Source organism: Bombyx mori, chromosome 11 (assembly GCF_030269925.1).
Source record: "Bombyx mori chromosome 11, ASM3026992v2".
NCBI classification, from domain to species: Eukaryota; Metazoa; Arthropoda; class Insecta; order Lepidoptera; family Bombycidae; genus Bombyx; species Bombyx mori.
In genome coordinates this window covers 3,218,433-3,239,809 of record NC_085117.1, presented here as the reverse complement: position 1 = coordinate 3,239,809, position 21,377 = coordinate 3,218,433, and the positions used below count along the sequence as shown (strand labels likewise).

Sequence of the window (21,377 nt, the reverse complement as noted above, 5' to 3'; positions counted from 1 at the left end):
GGATCCCAGACATTATATAAACGCCAACCGTCTCCTCCATTATAGGTTGGGTGTTTTTATTCCAATGACCTCGCGCGCCATATACGGGATCATTAGAATTCAGTCAAAATCTTATACAAAGAAATCTAATGAAACCTCCCCTCCACAAACATAATTATTAATGATTTAAAATAAAACACATTCCAGAATAAAATATGTATTATACATCATTATGTATATTGATTATACACAAAATTAAGTCTCGCAGACAATAAAACATAAAATTATATAAATTCGTTACATTAAATTAGAATATGATTAACATAGCGATAAAATGATACAAGCAAATATCGCAGCGTTTTTAAAAACTAGGCCCTTGCATAAAAATCGCACAAGTTTTTTTTGTTATTATTGTACCTTAATTAAAATAATTTAAGTGATATTTTATAAGACAAATGAAAAAGCGTAAAGCTATACATAATGTGTGCGCAAATATCATCTTATATCTTTTCATATAAAAAATTAGATTGACTCCGACAGATGTTTTAAGTCCATGTCGTATTCGCTGACCGTTCCATTCGATCAGCTCGAGATAGCTTCGTGGTAAAAATAGGCGGTAGGGCTCGGCGAGTAAATTAACCCACACACTCAGCCCACTGAGTTTCTCGCCGGATCCTCTCAGTGGGTCGCGTTTCCGATCCCGCGGTAGATTCTGCTAAGCACGGCTCTTGCTAGGGTTCGTGTTAGCAACATCGTCGAGTTTGAGCCCCGTGAGCTCACCTACTAGTTAAGGTTACGCTGATATGGTTTCTCTAGACCATCAGCTTAGCTAGGAAAAAGAAAGAAAAAATCCGTGCCGGTTGAATAATTTAAGATTCCATTGAAGGTTACAGCACGCAATGTATACGTACTTTTTGAAGTTCTTTTGACCAGATCATATAACCAGTTATAAACTGTGAATAAAATAAGTAATTTAAAATTTAAAAAAAAAAAACTTCATACATTGAAATATTCCGTGAGATCATTCGCGTTAACAAAAAATTTTATTTACAATTTCGTAATGGCACTTTTCACGAATTGACTTAGTTAACACGTTAAAAAGCACAATAATTAATATTAATCGTTTACAATTAATTGATGTATCGATTATTCATAAAATCGATTAATTAAAATACATTTTTGACTTTATCAAGATCTTTGCAATGTTTTATTTTTTCAAACAGTATTAGCAAACTATATTCAATGTCAGTCTCCATAATTGGCAATTATAAAACATTTGAAACGCTGTTAATAGATTTCGAGTCTTTTGTAAAACTAAACTAGAGAATATTACAATTTATGACGTCGTCACTTCTTTAGAAGCGACGCGCGAAAGAGACGACGATAGAGCGCGTTGGGTCCTGAGAAATAATTAGGTCATTGATTTAGAACACGACCAAAATGTGTTCATAATTGGTGATACAATAAAATAAAATATATAGCAGTCGATGTAATACAAACATACTTCAGCTGAAGTTCAACGCCCCCGGGCAACGTGTGTGTACATTGCGGGTTTACGAAGCTTGAATTCAACGGTAACTATTTATGTTCTAAGCCTGAAAATTGACCTTATAGTACCTTAATTATTATGCAGTTTCTTTCTTTGAAGACATTGTGGGAAGTTTTCTTCTAGAATCTTTGGTTTTATTCCCGACGCAAGAGAATGTGGAAAAAAAAACACCGTTATTACATTATTTGAAATCATGACAAAAATTCAATAATTCAAACATGGGAAGTATGCGCTCAGTTATAATTTTAAAATTTTAAAATTCATATTTAAAATATGCACAAAATGCAAAACACAAAATACAATTCATATATAAATATTTATAAGCGTGTGATGGCGGCATGATGGAGAGGTGTTATGTAAGTCCAAGAATAGAATGTAACTAAGGACCAGCGAAACTGGTTCTTTAACCGACTTCAAGAAAAAAAGGATTTCCAGTCGATTGTATTTTTATATGTACATAACCTTATTTAACTATTTTCAGGGGAACCGTTTTCGATAATTCTCTCTTATTTGACAAGTATCGCTTATTGCGCAGAGGTCCCCTTTGAAATTTCCGATTATTAGTTTTTAAGATATCTTCTTATAACGCACATTTAATTGACTTAGTCTAAAATTAATTATATTGTCATTTACTTTTATTGAAAACGGTTTTCCTCTTAATATTCTGCACTGTATTAACGCCTATTGGTAACTTGACCTTTTAGCCTGTTTCAATTAATTCAACTACCCTCCCATTAACATGATATCTGTACGAGTTAATGTAACGATTATTACTGGTGGTAGGACGTTTTGTGAGTCCGTACGGGTAGGTGCCACCACCCTGCCTATTTCTGCCTTGAAGCAGCAATGCGTTCCGGTTTGAAGACAATTTCCTTCTAAATCAAGTTACATTGAAGCTAGCTATCAACCAATATTTCTTTGGAAGGCACAAAGGGGGCGTTTGAAGATTTCCCGCTAATAAAAAGACCGCCATCTTGTTTATACAATTAACGAAGATTATAAATAAAGCGATCACATGATGGCGTTATAGACAAACGTACTAAATAGTATTTTAATACTCATCCGAACATGTTTCTTTATCTCGTTCCTAAGCAACATAGATTTAGCAAAATTTAATGTAACTTCAATTCGTTTCTTTCTAGACTCTCTAAAATAATATTTTCCCTAAATTTAGGCAGATTTTCCGAGTTGACAACATTGGACCGGCTGCACGACACAATCAAAGACTCACCGTGCTACTCTATTCGAAACTAATCTATAATTTCATTAGCACATTTTTTTTTAATAGACCACTCCGAATCAAATAGTAAAAAATTGAAGAATGTATAAGTAGTTTTCGTATAAAAACCTTAAAATACTATTATTATTAAGACAAAACTAACGTTTAATTTCTTAGTTACGAAAGAATTAAGTAAACATTGAACACTGGTCCTCTAGACACTGGCAGCCCCGAACATAGTGTGACCATGTTAAGGACTGTAAAAATACAGTTAAAGATGTTAGTATATTCGGGATTTAAGACAAAAAATTTACAAATAAAAACAAAATTTTTAAACCCAATCCAGTTCGTTTCCTATCGAAATCCCTGGGCTGGATATTCCTAATTGTGAGATTCGAAACTATTCTGTTTATTGGTCGCTTCAATTTGCTTGTATTGAAGGCTCTGTAGGCGCAATGTATATTGTACAATTAAGCTTTCCCGACGGTTTGCTTGTTTTGTTCGGCCAGCCGTCTCCTTCGATTGATGATGGGCACGAGTCCCCACAGGGCAGCTCCTCCGATCAGGATCAGCCCGAAGGTCAGGAACAAGGACTTATATGACTTCGCGTATTCGAACCAGAAGCCGCAGATCGGCGGCCCGATCAGCTGCAAGATCCCGTTCATGAACAACGAGATCCCGTACGAGGACATTAGTCGCTCTGTACCCAGCATTTCGGTCATGACCAGGGCCGTGACGCCGACGTTGATGCCCGAAGCGATGCCGAAAATCGAGCAGAACGCGGAAATAGCCGAATAGCTCCGCACCAACGGTATCAGAGACAAGCTGACGCCGGACAACAGCAAACCGAATATGAAAAAGTAACGCTTCGGCGTCGAAACCACGTCGGACAGAGCCGAGCCTCCGATCCGACCGACCAGATCCAACGCGGATATGATCGACAGCAAATACGCGCCCAGAGACTTGTCGAAGCCGCACTCATTGGCGTAAGCCGGCACTAATATTATGAAGTTCGTGTACGATATAGCACAGGTGCAATTAGATATAAGTATGACCAGATAAATGGGGTCCTTCAGTAGCTGGACGTCGAAATAACGATTCGGCTCCTTTTTGGGGTCGTCCTCTTTCTTTTTACAGCCGCAGCAGTAGGAGATCGGGGCGAGACTGTCCGTTACCGACTTGAGGCTGAACTGGGAAGCGAATTCGCTGGGCTTCTCGAAGGCGGACAGCGTTGATCCGTGGAAGGGGGTCGACATGTACTGGAAACTGGACGTGGAAGGGCTGCGTTTAGGGGTCTTGGGGATGGCTAGCTTCTTTCCGAACGCCTCTTGCGAGTTAACGCGACTGGCCTTGCCTTCCGGGACGGATCCAAGCAGGGATGGGGTCGAGGGCAAGTGGCTCCGGCTGGAGATGTTTTGCAGGCCGTGCCTTGAGGAGGCTGGCGTCGAGACCTTTCGGAAGCGCTCGTTGTTCTGGGCGACCTGGATCGCGCTGGCCGAACGAGCGAAGTCCTTGCTCGGCGAAGTCGCGTCCTCGAAGTTGGAGTTCGATTTGTTCTTGAACATCGGCGGGGAGCCGTTCATCTGGGACGGGGTCTCCTCGGGCGTGAAGACGACCTTCGGATTCCGTTCGTCCTGCACCTCCTCAGCTTCCTCCTCGGCGAAAGGCTCCAGCTGGAAACCAACATTAAAATCATACGTGAACTTCTGATATTCTGATATGGAAGGTCTTTTACCGGTGGTAGGACCTCTTGTGAGTCCGCGCGGGTAGGTACCACCGCGCTGCCTATTTCTACCGTGAAGCAGTAATGCGTTTCGGTTTGAAGGGCGGGGCAGCCGTTGTAACTATACTGAGACCTTAGAACTCAAGTCTCGAGGTGGGTGGCGGCATTTACGTTATAGATGTCTATGGGCTCCGGTCACCGCTTAAAACGAGGTGGGCTGTGAGCTCGTCCATCCATGTAAGCAATAAAGATTCTACGTGGAGGGCAACCCAAAAAAGGGTTTGATTGATAGAAAACAATCACAAAGATGTCACTTAATTGACAGCATCGTGCGAGTCAAATGTCATATTTTTGAAAGAACCAAAATACCGGACTACTTCATGGGGTTTAATCATATCAATCCATAAATAGCTAACACAGCCTATTCTTTACCTATTTATGGACGAATACAACTGGCATACATTTTTTTTTTCCATTCAGTCTCCGCATATACGCTGTATCCTTAACTAACCAATCTTTCCCAACCTTTTTTGTGCCATGCCCCACAGTAACATTTCTTGAATTTTTATGTATGGGGCACAATTTTTAACACTAAGAAATTGATTTGTTCACTTAAGTAACATAAATTATAGGTTTTAGGAAGATATCAAATTGTTATCAGAAAAGAAGTAATATTTCAAAACATAATAAAAAACTGAAATTCAAACTCAAAATGACTTTAATACAGATTTTCTATATTAATTTAGTGCGATTGCCCCCCTTAATTATCAAATTGCCCCCACGTGGGGCGTAGGCCCCACGTTGAGAAACACCGCTCTAAACGGTGGCTTGAAAGACGAAATTCAAAATATATTATCGGGGAACTTTTATAGAGTTCAGCTGTGGCCCTGACTTTGTTGATGTCTTTGGGCGACTCTGACTATTAACCACCGGGTGATCTGTAAAATCGTCTAATTACGATGTAATGTTTTTTCTCACACTGTTCTCCGTTATTTACTGAAATATCAATTAAAAATATGTAAAAAAAGTATTTCTATTTAACTGCTTTATTACCATTGTTCTTTTGTATGTTTAGAAAAACAAGTAAATTATATTTTTCACTTGCTAAGCCTCGACCAGAGGTTCTCAACCGTATCCTGTTGCGACTTAGTCAACGTTGTCAATAGTGTCCTGAGATTTACAAATACAATATTTTTATCTAATGCCACTCGAACGAATTACGTTCCAAAGCACACGTGGGGTAAACAAACAACTTTTCACTAGATTTAGGGGTTTTGCAGTTGCTTGGCTCTACCCCTGGCATTGCTGAAGTTCATGGGCGACGGTAAGCACTCAATATCAGGTGGGCCGTATTGCTCGTCTGCCTACAAGGTCAAAACAAACCCGCAAAATTATAATTTGCGTAATTACTGGTGGTAGTACATATTGTGTACGCGCGGGTAGGTACTACCACCCGCCGTGAAGCGGTAATGCGTTTCGGTTTGAAGGATCGAGCAGTCGTTACCTACCCGGCCGACTCAGAACAAGTCCTACCACCAGTAATTACGCAAATTATAATTTTGCGGGTTTGATTGTTATTAAGCGATGTTATTCCTTCACCGTCGAAGTCAATCGTGAACATTTGTTAAGTACGTATTTCATTAGGCGAGTTGGTACCCGCCTGCGAGATTCGAACACCGGAAAAATAAGTGGACACTATCAAATTAGTGGTAACTCTATTTTTTGTTGATACTTCACAGAATCATGCCCTGTGTAAAATTAAAGCTGTTAAAACAAAAAAACAAAAAAAGTTAATGAATAAAACAATATATTACATCAAAATATATGATTTATTTAATATAGAAAAAACAAAGACACTTCTCGTTCGCTTAACCTACTTACGAACTAGGCACCAGAGTTATTTTATTTAATAAACAACGAGGGTACGGTCGGGCCGGTTTTGTAAACTTGACGCCTGTCAAAAGTGACATCTGTCAACTATCAAAATTATATAATAGGTGTATGGGAAAATAAACACTTCAACACAATTCATTACAGCAATGAAGATTGTCAGGAGGCCTCATTATAAGTTCCTTTAAATGCTCCATACACGTGTTAAAACCGTGAATTGCAATCGAAGTGTAATAACAATAAATACGTAAAAATGCAATTTAAAGGTCAGATAAGCGGTTCAAGATTTCGACCTAACATGTCGTGTCGTATATTAGGACGAACGTTGTAGATACGTTTGTACTTAAAAATAAAACAAGCAAAAACACTTTTGCGTTTAAAAAAGTTTAGTAAAAATAAAAATCGATATAAAATGTATATATTTTTATCGATCAGAAGTGAGGTAGATTTAAAAAAAAAAAAAGGGAAGGAGAAATTACACAGAACTATCCTAAATATAATTTTGTCAGCGAATAAGACTAAAAACAAAGGTCAACATATTGTAGACAGCGAATGGCAATGTATGCGGCCACATAGGGCAGTACTATCTGTCAGACAGAGTTCCGTACACCCACCGCAATAGGGACAGTACTAATCGTCAAAGACAACGTTCCACGTCCAATGGCTGTGCAGTAATGACTGTCGAGAGACAGTGGTCCGTACACCAAGACGCATCCGTTCGGAATGCGCGCAGAGCACTTCGCTCAGCGGATTATAATGGGTCAATCCCCCACCCGACGGCTGGCCGCTCCAACCGACCAACGCTTGCGTCCGCGATGCATGCGACACTAGTTCCATGCAAAGGTGAATCGTAAAGCAGTAAGAAGGGTCATCGTACTCCCTTACGGGAGCACGAAACGGGGCTCGGGGCGAACCCCACTACCCGGGCAGAAGCTCCCTGCGATGAAAGGCAGGGGTGAGACTAATGCATGGGGAGTTAAGGTGGGAGGGAGGGGGTCTGGCTTGTACAATGCAGCCAGACACTACTGGTGGTAGGACCTCTTGTGAGTCCGCACGGGTAGGTACCACCACCCCGCCTATTTCTACCGTGAAGCAGTAATGCGTTTCGGCTTGAAGGGTGGGGGTAACTATACTGAGACCTTAGAACTTATATGTCAAGGTGGGTGGGTGGCACGTTGTAGATTTCTATGGGCTCCAGTGACCACTTAACACTGAGCTCGTCCACCCATTTAAGCAAAACTCTGCGAAGGACACGCTGAATCGTAAAGCCCATCGAGGGCTCGTTTATATAGTGTAGCGCTGATAGGGGAGTAATAACTCGGTAATAATATACATATATATATTTTTAAATGAGGTAACTTAAAATCGCCGCGAACACAAAACGAAGCGAGCTGGTAACACTTTCGAATCTCCAAAATCTTATAATCTAAGTACTTTGTGCTTTCTTAATACGGAGGGTAGAGGTAAAATCACCATCTTGTATAGGGGACAAGTTGAAAAAGCGTCCACCTATAAACAGCGAGTTATTCGAACACGAAGACTCACGGAAGTAGCGCTAGTGTAGTAAGTGGAAAGGATATGAATATAGCAGTTTTAAATAGTCAAGTGTGTAGTTAAAAAATATGCAGTATTTTTAAAATCTCAATTATATATATTTTTATTAATATTTACGTAGGTAGCGTTTTTTTCCTTCTTAACTTAGTATCCTACTCCAATGTTTTGTTAATCTTTCCACTTGCTATAGTGGCGCCACCTTAATTGGCTTATTTTTAAAACACTTTTTAAGACACTAAGATGGCGCTTCTTACTTCTACCCTCCATAGCTTTCCTAATACTAAATACAAGGTGGCGTCAAACAACATACGCTACTAATAATGAGACATCTTGAATTCGTGTGAATCAGAATTCAGATGTCGTTAATAAAGAAAAAAGAATACACATTTATGTAAATTACCTAAGTACAAATAATTTAGGCCAAAAACTTTTTAAGTACGCGATTTTTATTCAAATCTCGAAGCCACTGTTTGGCGCCATCGCTTGAATAAGATACAACAAACAAACAAAAAATAAGAAAAAAAAAAACACCACACACAACATTCAAAAAGCAATCATTGTCAAATATAAAACAAAATATAATCTAATCTAATCATTAAAAAGTACAAAAAGTAACACGAGTTTTGTGTGAATCTGAAAATAAGTCGCTGGCATTGTCTAACGTTAAAAATAACGTTATTCGTCAAACTATAAGAAGAAGAAGTAAAAATAAACGTCTCAAAATATATTAAAGAAAGTCGTTATAACGACGTGCTATTTAAAAATAACGTTATTCGTCAAACTATAAGAACAAGAAGTAAAAATAAACGTCTCAAAATATATTAACGAAAGTCGTTATAACGACGTGCTATTTAAAAATAACGTTATTCGTCAAACTATAAGAAGAAGAAGTAAAAATAAACGTCTCAAAATATATTAACGAAAGTCGTTATAACGACGTGCTATTTAAAAATAACGTTATTCGTCAAACTATAAGAAGAAGAAGTAAAAATAAACGTCTCAAAATATATTAACGAAAGTCGTTATAACGACATGCTATTTAAAAATAACGTTATTCGTCAAACTATAAGAAGAAGAAGTAAAAATAAACGTCTCAAAATATATTAACGAAAGTCGTTATAACGACGTGCTATTTAAAAATAACGTTATTCGTCAAACTATATAAGAAGAAGTAAAAATAAATGTCTCAAAATATATTAACGGAAGTCGTTATAACGACGTGCTATTTAAAAATAACGTTATTCGTCAAACTATAAGAAAATGCATAAAAATTTTTTTAACGAAAGTCGTTGTAATGACGCGCTAGACGTGCTAGCAAAGTACACATACATACTTTTTCCATTAAATTCACTTACTGGCCTTAAATTATTTATAACTTGAACACTTTGTTCTAGAAGGAGACGAAGAAGACAGCGGCTTCGCGAGAAGCAAAAACCCTAATAGCAACTTAAAAAATCTAAAAAAAAAGTTTGCTAAAACCAAAATTATAATAAAATCAGCATTAACATTTAAACGCTATTCTGTCAAAACGCAGACTAAATCTAACTAGTGATGTAAAATTGCTAAAAAAAAAAAATTCACTTAAAACACAATTAAATCTACATCATACTTTGCCTGTTGTTAGTTTATCATTCATCAACTTCTTCTTATTCTTGTGCCTATTTATGAAAGGCATGAACAGCCAGAGGGAGGCCCCGAATAGGAATATAAAGCCGAGCGCTATGAACATGTGGAAATAGTTCTGGTCCCTCTCGAACCAGAGACCGCCGAGGGGTGGCCCTATCAGCTGAAGGATGCCGTTGACGAACAGGCTTATACCGAAACTGGACATCAGCCGCTCGACACCCAATATCTCGGCAAGGACGAGGGTCGTCACGCTGTTGTTGACTCCGGAGGCGAGTCCGTAGAACGCGCACACGACGCTTATCCACGTATACGAAACCATGAACGGGAGTATGATCAGAGATATGCCGGCGAATATCAGACCGCCAACGAAGTAGCACCACTTCGGGATCAGGTTCAGGTCGCAGAGCGTCGAGCCGCCGATGCGACCGACCAGGTCGAGGGTGGACACGGTACTGAGCAGGTAAGCTCCCCTGGCCTTACTGAACCCCAAGTTCTCCGCGTGCGACGGCAGGTTGATGATGAAGATCGTCACCGATATCGCGACGGCGCCGCTCGATAGCAGCACCACAAGATACGCGGGATCGGTCAGCAGGCTCAGATCGAAGAACTTCGACGATTCCTTTTCGCTTTTCTTTTTTTTCTTCTTGCAGCACAGGCAACAGTAGGCGGCCTCGGTAACGCTCTCCGCCACGGACTTCAACGAGAACTGGGACGCGAACTCGTTGGGGGTCTCAAAGGCTGACAGAGTCGAACCGTGGAAAGGGGTGGATATGTAAGCTAAGCTGGACGTCGAATAATTCCTGATCGGTCCGGCGTTGCTCTGCCTCCTGCTGAAGGTTTCCTGCGAGCCGTGTCTGCTGAACGAGGACGTGCTCGGATTCGCTTTGGGCGTTTTCGAGTACGACAACTTCCGTTTGGACATATTCGGCTTCAGTTGGTTATTTGATTGGGACGGCGCGATGCTGGGCACGCTGTCCTGGTGGACGAGTCCACTCTCCTCTGCCCTGCCGTTTTCCGATATGCCCTTTTTATCGTTCGTCTGCGACATTTCGATTACGTCAATCTCTTGTTCCTCTTCTTGTTCCTCTAGCAGGGCGTCCTGTGGAGAAACATCGGCTGGATAACGTAACGGATTGTGTACGTGTGCGAGTAATATTTAAAACCTCGTAGCTACTGTCTACATTGTCTACACGGAGGAGCGTTTGCGTGTTATGATACACGAAAACGAAGACCAGTTGTTTGTGTGTTTGTGTGTGTGTGTGTGTGTGTGTGTGTGTGTGTGTGTGTGTGTGTGTGTGTGTGTGTGTGTGTCGTGCATTGAAACATTGGCCAATCAAAAATCTCATCGATTACTAAGTTCGTCTTTGTTAATGTATATTATGTGCCCCCGACAACTGAGGCACGTATTTGATTCTGGAGCTCCCCCCCCCCCCATTCTAATTTAATGACAGTTACAGAATCTATAGAGCTACCGTCTAATTTTTAATTACAAAAAAGAAAACTGGAGATTTTGCGTTCCATTTGAAACATCGTAACGAACTTCAATCAACAATCAACACAATCCAACATCGATACATTCGAGATATTATATAATCGACCTATAAATGAATTATCGGGTCTCCGTTTTCAAGCATCATACGCGCCGCGCAATGTAATAAAAAAACCGCACATTCAATAACGCACAAAAACCTTAGCAGCAACATTAAAATAGCTACGGAGGGTAGAAGTAAGGAGCGCCATCTTGTATAGGGGCACAGACATATTGAAAAACTGTCCACCTGTAAACAGCGAGTTATTGTTGGAAGACTCACGGCGAAATAGCGGTAGTGTAGGAAGTGGAAATGATATGAAAATAGCAGTTTTAAACAGACCAAAGTGTGGCGGTTTGGAAAATTTAATATTTGACAGTATTTAAAATCTCAACTATTTATATTTATTACATATCATATTTGCGTAGGTAGCGTTCTTTCTTCTTAATTTAGTATTCTACTCTAATAATTTATGGCGCTGTTTTTTTTAAATCTTTCCACTTGCTACTGTGGCGCCACCTTAATTGGCTCCCGGACATTTTTAAATACACTGCTCCTTACTTATGCCCACCATAAAAATAATGAACACGTTCGACGTGCAACACCGACCGCCCTCCGTCAAGGTGACGTTTGCTGTCATTTTCAGATGACAGCTGTCAAAAATACTTCAAAGTCAGCTCGAATTTACTCTGTGTGCGGACGGTAGGCATTAAAGTAGACGTTGCACTCAGAAGATGACGTAAATGTGATTAATACAAACAAAAAAAACCCGTTTAAACCAATAATCACTTTCACTTAAGAGACGCTATTAAATTTTAGTCTGCGGATAACGTGTTAATGCTTTATATATTTTTGAAAATGAAACTTTTATTTCCTTGTTTTTTTTTTTATCGAATAATATTTTTTTGTCTACGCCAATAGCTAAACAAGATTAATTTTGATGCGTTTTAAAATGACAATGACGTAATATCGTGTTAAGGAAAGTGATTATATAATGATTAAGAGTAGAGTTAGTTTTCAAAGATAATACATACAATAATAATGTCAAACCATTTCGGATGTAAATCAAAATGATCCTATACAGCTGTCTGAATGCACGTAAAAATAAAATTAACCTATTAATGGTGATAATTCGCGCGGGTAGGTACCACCGCCCTGCCTATGTCTGCCGCGAAACAGTAATGCGTTTCGGTTTGAAGGGCATGCCAGCCGTTGTAGTGTAAAAACGGAGACCTTAGAACTCATATCTCAAGGTGGACGGCGGCATTTACGTTGTTGTTGTCTATGGGCTCCGGTGACCAATTAACACTAGGTGCGCCGTGAACTAGTCCAGTTACATATATTGCCACCATCAACACCAAGAAATGCAACCACCCAAGCGACGATCGAGTAGCATTCAGAAATTTCAAAATGGCGCCGCGGATTTCATTTACAACGTACAAACATACGTGTTGAAAATCGAAACAATATCGAAAATGATATCGGGAATTTTATCATTCACCCAAATCGTTCCAGTATTTTAATTTAACAATGATACCGGATGACGGGTCTTATGCAAGCATACAGACAGAACTACCCGCATACTTTACTTTATAAATCGAAATGGTTTAACAATGAAGTTAGTTAGCATAGCAACGGATGCAGTTAAAAGCTTTAATATAATTCATTATGAACAACCGTTACATCTGTAAGCTATTTATTAGTAGCTACGTTAAGGGTATTTGGTACGTAGAATATCGTCCCCAAACATATCTGGATTCGTTCAAAATACTTTTTTTAATTTAAATCGATAATTCGATCTAGGATCAGACCTTACCATATCGAGAGGTGAAAGGCTATTCGGCTTTAGCGGCTTTTTGTAATCAAAGGTGTGTTTTATTTGATACTAGCTGACCCGGCAGACATCGTAGTGCCTCAATCGATAAATAATAAATAAATAAAATAAAAAAAAGCCTTTTATTTCTAGCATTTTAAAAAAGTGACTTTACAAAATTTGTACAAATTGTTACTAATACATTAATAATAATAGATACCTACTAATTATAATAGAATTCTTAATATAATGTGTATAATATTAGTCGGATCACTTGAGTTCATAAAATTATAGTAAATAAATCGATCAATAAATAAAACAAACCATAAATAAAAGACCTAAATTTTTGTATAAAATAAACTTAAAACAAACAAAAGGAATCCGTCCGACGAGGGACACGTCAAAGGAAAACCAAAATTGTTATTTTTATTTAATTCCGAGCATTCTCATATTTATCTTAACCTTTTAAACCTTCTCTGGACTTCCACAAATAATTCAAGACCAAAATTAGCCAAATCGTTCCAGCCGTTCTCGAGTTTTAGCGAGACTAACGAACAGCAATTCATTTTTATATATATAGATAATAGATGAGCATAAAAAATTCATTGTTTTAAATTAAACATCAATTAAGTTTACTCCATTCAAATAGCTAAAGAAGTTTTTTTTGTTATGATATGTTATCAAATGAGTCGACATCAAAGTCGGCAATGTGACTTTTGGACAATTATTGGTATATCAGAAAAACGAATTATTGACTTTGTATTCCATTGGCAGTCACAAAACTCTTCTGAACGACATCTTAGATAAATAACAGGTTAAGTATTAACCTTTATTTAATGCAGGTTTTGAACCGTATTCTTTGAAGGAGACGATTATATTCAAATCAATCTGTATTGACATATCAATAACATTTTTTTGTCCAAATGCACAGATTGCCACCTTTGATAATAGACGACTCAAATGTCGCCTAAACTAATTATCCTTTGATCTCTCGATATAAATAAATTTGGGGATGGTTTTAGGTCATAAATGACAATATCGTCAAGGTACCGACTGCTAAATAAAAATTTTACTTTACCATTAAAATTATGCGCTAATATAATTTAGGAAGACTACTAAACTATCTTCTATGAATCGTAATATTAACGAATGCTAAACGGGAAACCGATATGTACCAAATACGTTAAAAAAAAATTAACATTCAACAAAAATAGCACATTAAGAGCTAAATGCTTATTACAACGGTTATTTTGTTAAAGAAACAAATGTAATAATAATCATAATAATAAAAAACACATTTATGTTTTTGCTTACTGTAGACGACTGTAGACTGTCCACTGACAATGACATCCGGTCCGTGCGGTTTCAGTTTTAATGGAAATATTTCGTTTCATTTTCAAAAATCGTCAAAAACACAGGAGCTTTTTTTTTAATAATTGCTTTTAACGTGAAAAACGTTTAAACTTTTAAAAGCGATGTGCGAAAAAAAAACGACAAAATAAACGGCATTAGTGAAGTGACACTTCCTTGAGTGGATCGTAACGCGACTCATGTACCGACAGCAGCAACATCAACATTTCGTCGCGTAATAAAATCGGAACTATAGATAACGGACGCAAGAAAGATATAGAGCATTTTAAAGTGATTTTAAGACTCTTTTCGTTCCCATCTCGGCGAAACTATACTTGTTTTTGTACAAATTTTCTTCTTAATCACAAATTAACAAAGAAATTTCACTTCGGCTCAATGAAAATGATCATCTATTTAAAGTAATGACAGTTGTCTCTGACAATTTGAGTGCCACTGGCTACGATAAATCTTAAATTAAAAGAAATGAAAGAAAGAAAAAAACATTTTTGTCTGCAAACGGTACTACTACGTTAGGAGTTCTCTTTAAGGCATTGTTATGTGGCACTCATAAAGTCAAAAAACCCACCCGAAAAAATAATATGTACTAATTTTCACCCGTCTGAAGCAACCATATCTATACGAAGCCTAAAACACCCCTTAACAACAGTACCAGATATGAATGACTTCTTTAAAACCCAAAGCACAGCGTAAGCCCATAAACGATGTATGCATTCCAACTGATAGTATATATCTATTTAACAGGTAGGGAGGTGACCTCGCTCCGCACCTAAGGGCATGAGTCCACGGGCATCACATCACGGAAATCCCTACCCACCCTTCAACCTTCATAAAACCGTGGTCTGGCACAAGAACCAGACCGCATTGCATTCCCCTCCTCATATGGCTCACCCTCCTAAATTAAATTACTGGTGGTAGAACCTCTTGCAGTCCGCGCGGGTAGGTACCACCACTCTGCCTATTTCTACCGTGAAGCAGTAATGCGTTTCGGTTCGAATGGTGGGGCACCCGTTGTAACTATACTTGAGACCATAGAACTGATATCTCAAGGTGGGTGGCACATTTACGTCGTAGATGTCTATGGGCTCCAGTAACCATTTCACACCAGGTGGACTGTGAGCTCGTCCACTCATCTGAGCAATAAAAAAAACTATCATATAGTTGTGTAGATGTGAGGGAACACAAAAATATTCCCATTCCCTCCCCTCCCCCCTTTTACACACATACATACCTGAGGACAGTCCTCCTCCTGGTTTTCCTTGTACTTCCTGACCATGTGCTCTTCGACAGGCTGGAACAGGAGAGCAGCCGCCCAAACGTTCAGCATTATTCCACCCAATATCAAGACGGCGCCTCTGTCGAATAATGAAAACACTTTTTTTGACGACCGTACAATAGAACAGGAAATCGATAGAGTCGAATAGATTAGAAAACTTTGCGGTGTCAGTGAGGGCGTCTTATCAGCCCGGTACCACCCGGACGCCTTGTGAGTCCGCACGGGTAGGCACCACCGCCCTGCCTATTTATGCCGTGAAGTAGTAACGCGTTTTGGTTTGAAGGGCGGGGCAGCCGTTGTAATTATACTGAGACCTTAGAACTTATATCTCAAGGTGGCTGGCACATTTAGATTGGCTCCGGTAACCACTTCACCCCAGGCGACTGACTAGGAGATCTCTCGCCCCCCTCCTCACGATTTAAGGCATTTTTTTTGTTATTACCCTTGTAGGCAGACGAGCATGCACGTCCCACCTGATGGTGAGTGGTTACCGTCGCCCGTGGACTTCAACAAGCGCCAGGAACAGAGCCAAGCCGCTGCCTACCGAAAATTCTATTCTATGACCCAATTTTACCGGATTTATGACCAGACGATTTCCTACTCACTTGTAGCCGTAGGTCTCGAGCAGGTACCTAAGCACCGGGGGCAGGATGATGCTGCCGAACGCGGAGCCCGACATGCAGATCCCGTTCGCCAGACCACGGAACCTCACGAAGTATGAAGTGACTATGTACACTGTGGCTGGGAAGGCGAGGCCAGCGCCCGTACCTACCATAGCACCGAAGCTGAAATAACAGAACAATATATTTTGTTTTTTTTTAAAGTGATTTTATGACCTGGTAACTAAGACCTTTAGGTCGAGTCTTATTTTAATTTATATTCTTATTTTTTATGAAAAAATTATAATATTGAGTGAAATGAAATGGGATGAAAGATAATCTCAGTAAAATGGTGGTCATTTACTGAGACTTTTTGGAGGATCCCAAAGAAGCTACGTCCAGCGGCTTTGTTTCATTTTCCCATATTTGTGCACTGTCACAGATATTAAACAGTTAATAAACCACCGTTATTACACATTTAAGCCTGAAGAAACGCTAAATAGAAAAAAGAAAACAAATCACACAGCTTCACCCCTCGCGTTTCCGCCAAAAAGTCCTCAGAACATTAATACGTTTTCATTCAAAACCAAATTACACTATAAAAGTATAGCAGTACGATTTATTGTGACTTGCTACTATATTTGACCTTCTCTTTCACTGCGCATGCGCAGTGCGCGGACTAATCTAGACTTAAAACAATGGAGAGTTCATGGTTGGGCGCAACATTGATCCGGCCTTTCAGTCTTCAAGTGACCTCACCACTTCAAGGAATCAAATGCGTTTCTAGAGATCTTATTTGCCACGTACCATCCGGTTATGGAATGAGCTCCCCTCCACGGTGTTTCCCGAGCGCTATGACATGTTCTTCTTCAAACGAGGCTTGTGGAGAGTACTTAACGGTAGGCAGCGGCTTGGCTCTGCCCCTGGCATTGCTTAAGTCCATGGGCAACCGTAACCACTCACCATCAGGTGGGCCGTATTCTCGCTCGTCTGCCTACAAGGGAAATAAAAAAAAATAAAAAAAATCTCACCTAAAATACAAATAGGTTATAGAAAATGCTGCGCTACTCAGTATCATTCCAAACGCTGCGAAACTACCCCCGATCAGTGTGACAGTCCTGTATGACCACCTCACGGATAGAATTGACGAAAGTGGACCTGAAAATACAGAGTATACTAACATTTAGTATCCAAATAGGAACTAAGCAAACAGGTTATACTAAGATTTAGTATACAAAATAGGAATTAAACTACAGCCTATACTAAGATTAGTGTACAAAATAGGAACTAAACATACAGAATATACTAGGATTTAGTATACAAAATAGGAACTAAACAAACAGGTTATACTAAGATTTAGTATACAAAATAGAAACTTAACAAACAAGTTATACTCAGATTTAGTGTACAAAATAGGCACTAAACATACAGACTATACTAGGATTTAGTCTACAAAATAGGATTTAAACATACAGACTAGACTAGTATTTAGTGTACAAAATAGGAACCAAACATACAGACATACATACACAGTGGGTTGTGCATGCAGTCTTCGCCTCCTAAAGCGATTCTACTCGACCATGCCCCTGATGAGTTACTCACCTAAGCTGCTGTACAGGAAATAGCAGAGGGCCACGATCCCTGACGAGGCAGAAGCACTCGAGTGGAAGACATCATTAAACTCCACCATCAGCACACCGAAGGACTTTATCGTACCCGGTATCAGTATATTGACCAGGGTCGCACCTGTAATCCGTCGATTCGCGACTTAGTTCCACCAGGTGGTAAGACCTCTTGTGAGTCCGCACGGGTAGGTACTACCACCCTGCCTATTTCCGCCGTGAAGCAGTAATGCGTTTCGGTTTGGGGTGGGGCAGCCGTTGTGACTATACTGAGACCTTAGAACTATATCTCAAGGTGGGGGGCGCATTTACGTCGTAGATGTCTATAGGCTCCAGTAACCACTTAACACCAGGTGGGCTGTGAGCTCGTCCACACATCTCAGCAATAATAAAAAAAAAAAAACTTATAATTTCAGTTAATTATAGGCGAATTTCGACTAATGGGCGTCCACTAGTATCATTGAATAGCCTCGTAAATCAGTGTTCAGCAAGTATTTAATAATAAATAAAGAAATAGCGTATATTTTAACTTTATCCGAACTTACTCTGACATATCAGAAGATAATAAAGAGAAAACAACCAATACGCTAAACGGACAAATGAAACATATTTACCGACAAGGATGAACCAGCCCCACTTTCCATCGGGCGGGACCATCTCCCAGTCGCGTTCCGGCGCCGGACCGATCGTGAATCGACCCGCTCCGACGGCCGGCGTGTCGTCATCCGGCAGCTTTACTGAAAACCAGCAATGTGAGTTGTTGTTACAGCGATTTTTTTATTGATTAGATTGTTGAACGAGCTCACAGCCCACCTGGTGTTAAGTGGTTACTGGAGACCATAGACATCTATAACGTAAATGTGCCACTATTAGATATCATGCACCCCACGCTTTTTTTTTTACAATAAAATTATTTTTTCTTACACTATTTTAAATAATTAATTTATAAATAATTAATTTCAAATTTATTAAAATTTATTTTCTATTTTTTAGTTGAATTTCCTATAAAATCGTTTTTTTTTTTTTTTTAAACTATTATTTAGTTTTATTTTTTTAGATGAATTTCAATTTTTTAAATTTTTTTTCAATTTTTCAGAAATTTCATCTGAGTCAGTCGGTAACTTATCCGAGAAATAGGTGACCGGCGCGCCTTTTTTTTTTTCTTCTTGATCTTGATGCAGACACTCCGAGTCTCAGGAAAACAGAAAATCGCTAATCCTGATTATCCTAGTAAGGATAAAGGATCAAACTGTTTAAAATATTGAATTGTCATCGGTCCTTATTAAGTATGCCAAATTTCGAGTTAATCCGACGTTTTGAAGGGGCTCAAAATCATGTTCACATTGAAAGAATAAAAAAAAACCACACATCTTTTTGTGAAAATATCTTACGTTTTTTCAATCTTTTGTATCTTGATTTCTTCGCCATTGCAAACTTTTAAACCAAATTCACGGAGAAGAACAAACTTACAACGAACTTAAATTAGCTTCACAGAATAAAAAACAACACACAAAACTGTTTTTCCTGGGTTTTTTTTGCTATTTTTTTCAATACTACCCTCAAATTTTTTATTACGTATACTTTATTTCGTTCAGAAACTATAGGCGTTCTGAAATTAAAATAATCGTGTTAATTTTTTAAGAGATTTTATGACCTGGTAACTAAGACCTTTAGGTCATGTCTTATTTTAATTTACATTCTTATTTTTATGAAAAATGATAATATGGAGTGAAATGAAATAAAGATGATTAATTTGAGACATGAAATGAAATGTGATGAGATGATATGGGATAAAATATAATCTCAGTAAAATGGTGGTCATTTACTAGGTTTTTTTTCAGTGGACTTTTTGGAGGATGACGAGAAGTTGCGTCCAACGGCTTTGTTTCACTTTCCCACATTTGTGCACTTTCACAGATATTAAACAGTTAATAAACCACCGTTATTACACATTTAAACCTGAGGAAACACTAAATAGACAAAATAAAACAAATCACACAACTTCACTCCACACGTTCCCGCCAAAAAATCTCATCGTGTTAACAACATTCGCCATAGATAATACACATAAATTACCTAGTTATTTATTAGTTAATTAATTGTTACATATAGATTAGTTTGGCATTCGTAGCGTAATTAAAACTTATATGTACATAGTTGAACTTGTATTTTTTGGAACTAGGTAAATATTTTGAGACGTATCATACAAGTTTTTTTTTTATTGCAATTATTGGTGAACGAGCTCACAGCCCACCTGGTGTTAAGTTGTTACCGAAGCCCATAGACATCTATACCGTAAATGCCGCCACCCACTTTGATGAAAAGTTCTAAGGTCGCAGTATAGTTACAACGGCTGCCCCGCCCTTCAAACCGAAACGCATTTACTGGTTCACGGCTGAAATAGGCAGGGTGGTGATACCTACCCGCGCGGACTCACAAGGGTGTCCTACCACCAGTAATAACGCAAATTATAATTTAGCGGGGTTTTTTTTTTATTACACGGTGTTATTCCTTCACCGTGGAAGTCTATCGTGAATATTTGTTAAGTATGTATTTTAATAGAAAAATTAGTACCCGCCGGCGGGATTCGAACACCGGTGCATCGCTACATACGAATGCACCGGACGTCTTATCCTTTAGGCCAGTTTAGGCCACGACGATTTTGTCGTCGAAATATGGGCGCTAACCGCCATTATGGGCGACTAGCCGTACTCACCCGCTTCGCTGGGCATTTAAAATTAACATTATTATTTATTGTCATTATTATTAGGGAGTCCAACACTCATATAAATATTAGCCTATCCATTAAGTACATATTATTATATTTTCTATATGGATACCAAGTTTCAAGTCAATCGGATGCATTGTTCAGTAGTTATATCGGATCGTCCGTAAAAAACACTGTAGATTTATATATTAGTATAGAAATATAATAGTTTATACAGAAGCTTTTCGATAACTTCGGTTTACCAAGAAATTCGAGATATGAAGTATTTGATGGTTAAAATTTCCACTCAACGAGGAGATATTTCTGAGAATATAATCAATTATTTTACGAGTAAAAAAAATCGATTTCAGTTTTACGGCAGCTGTTTGTTGGAATTAATTACTCTTCGATTTCGTGGTAATTCCAGGTAAGACATAATTAACTATTTACAGAGTGTGATTTTTGGAATTCGAGTTATCAAGTTTAATTATTTATGTACTAAATGTAAAAAGCAGTAATGCGTTTCGGTTTGAAGGGTAGGGTAGCCGTTGTAACTATACTGAGACTTTAGAACTTATATCTCGAGGTAGGCAGCGGCATTTACGTTGTAGATGTCTATGGGTTCCGGCAAATACAACACTGGGTCGGCTGTGAGCTTGTCCAACCATCTGTACAATAAAAAAAAATAAAAAAAACATTTGTTTGTATAAAAGTTGTAGTGTAGGTATTACCATCAAAAATATACATAAAATGAATGACAGTGTACCTAGTACATAGAAATGACGCGATTTAATAGTTTAAAAAAAATGTGTTTTACTCTCATACACGTGATAACCCTAGGAGAGTCGCTTTGGTATATGTCGTGAGATCTACGGGTTCCGGTAATCGCTTAACATCAGGTGGACCGTGAGATCGTTGACTCG

The 21,377-nt window shown here is 38.7% G+C and overlaps 1 protein-coding gene across 1 annotated transcript in view; it reads right to left on the bottom strand.

The window, feature by feature from the left end:
- Window positions 1-180: 180 nt before the first annotated feature.
- Window positions 181-21,377, bottom strand: part of LOC101743059 (uncharacterized) — a 51,114-nt gene continuing 29,917 nt past the window's right edge. Inside the window, exons 3-9 of the mRNA XM_004922203.5 lie at window positions 18,362-18,484; window positions 17,728-17,871; window positions 17,157-17,283; window positions 16,132-16,311; window positions 15,482-15,605; window positions 9,585-10,639; window positions 181-4,421 (exon numbers count right to left, since the gene is read on the bottom strand). Of these exons, the coding sequence (XP_004922260.1) occupies window positions 3,218-4,421; window positions 9,585-10,639; window positions 15,482-15,605; window positions 16,132-16,311; window positions 17,157-17,283; window positions 17,728-17,871; window positions 18,362-18,484 (2,957 nt within the window). The 3' untranslated portion in view covers window positions 181-3,217. The remainder of the gene's footprint in view (window positions 4,422-9,584; window positions 10,640-15,481; window positions 15,606-16,131; window positions 16,312-17,156; window positions 17,284-17,727; window positions 17,872-18,361; window positions 18,485-21,377) is intronic.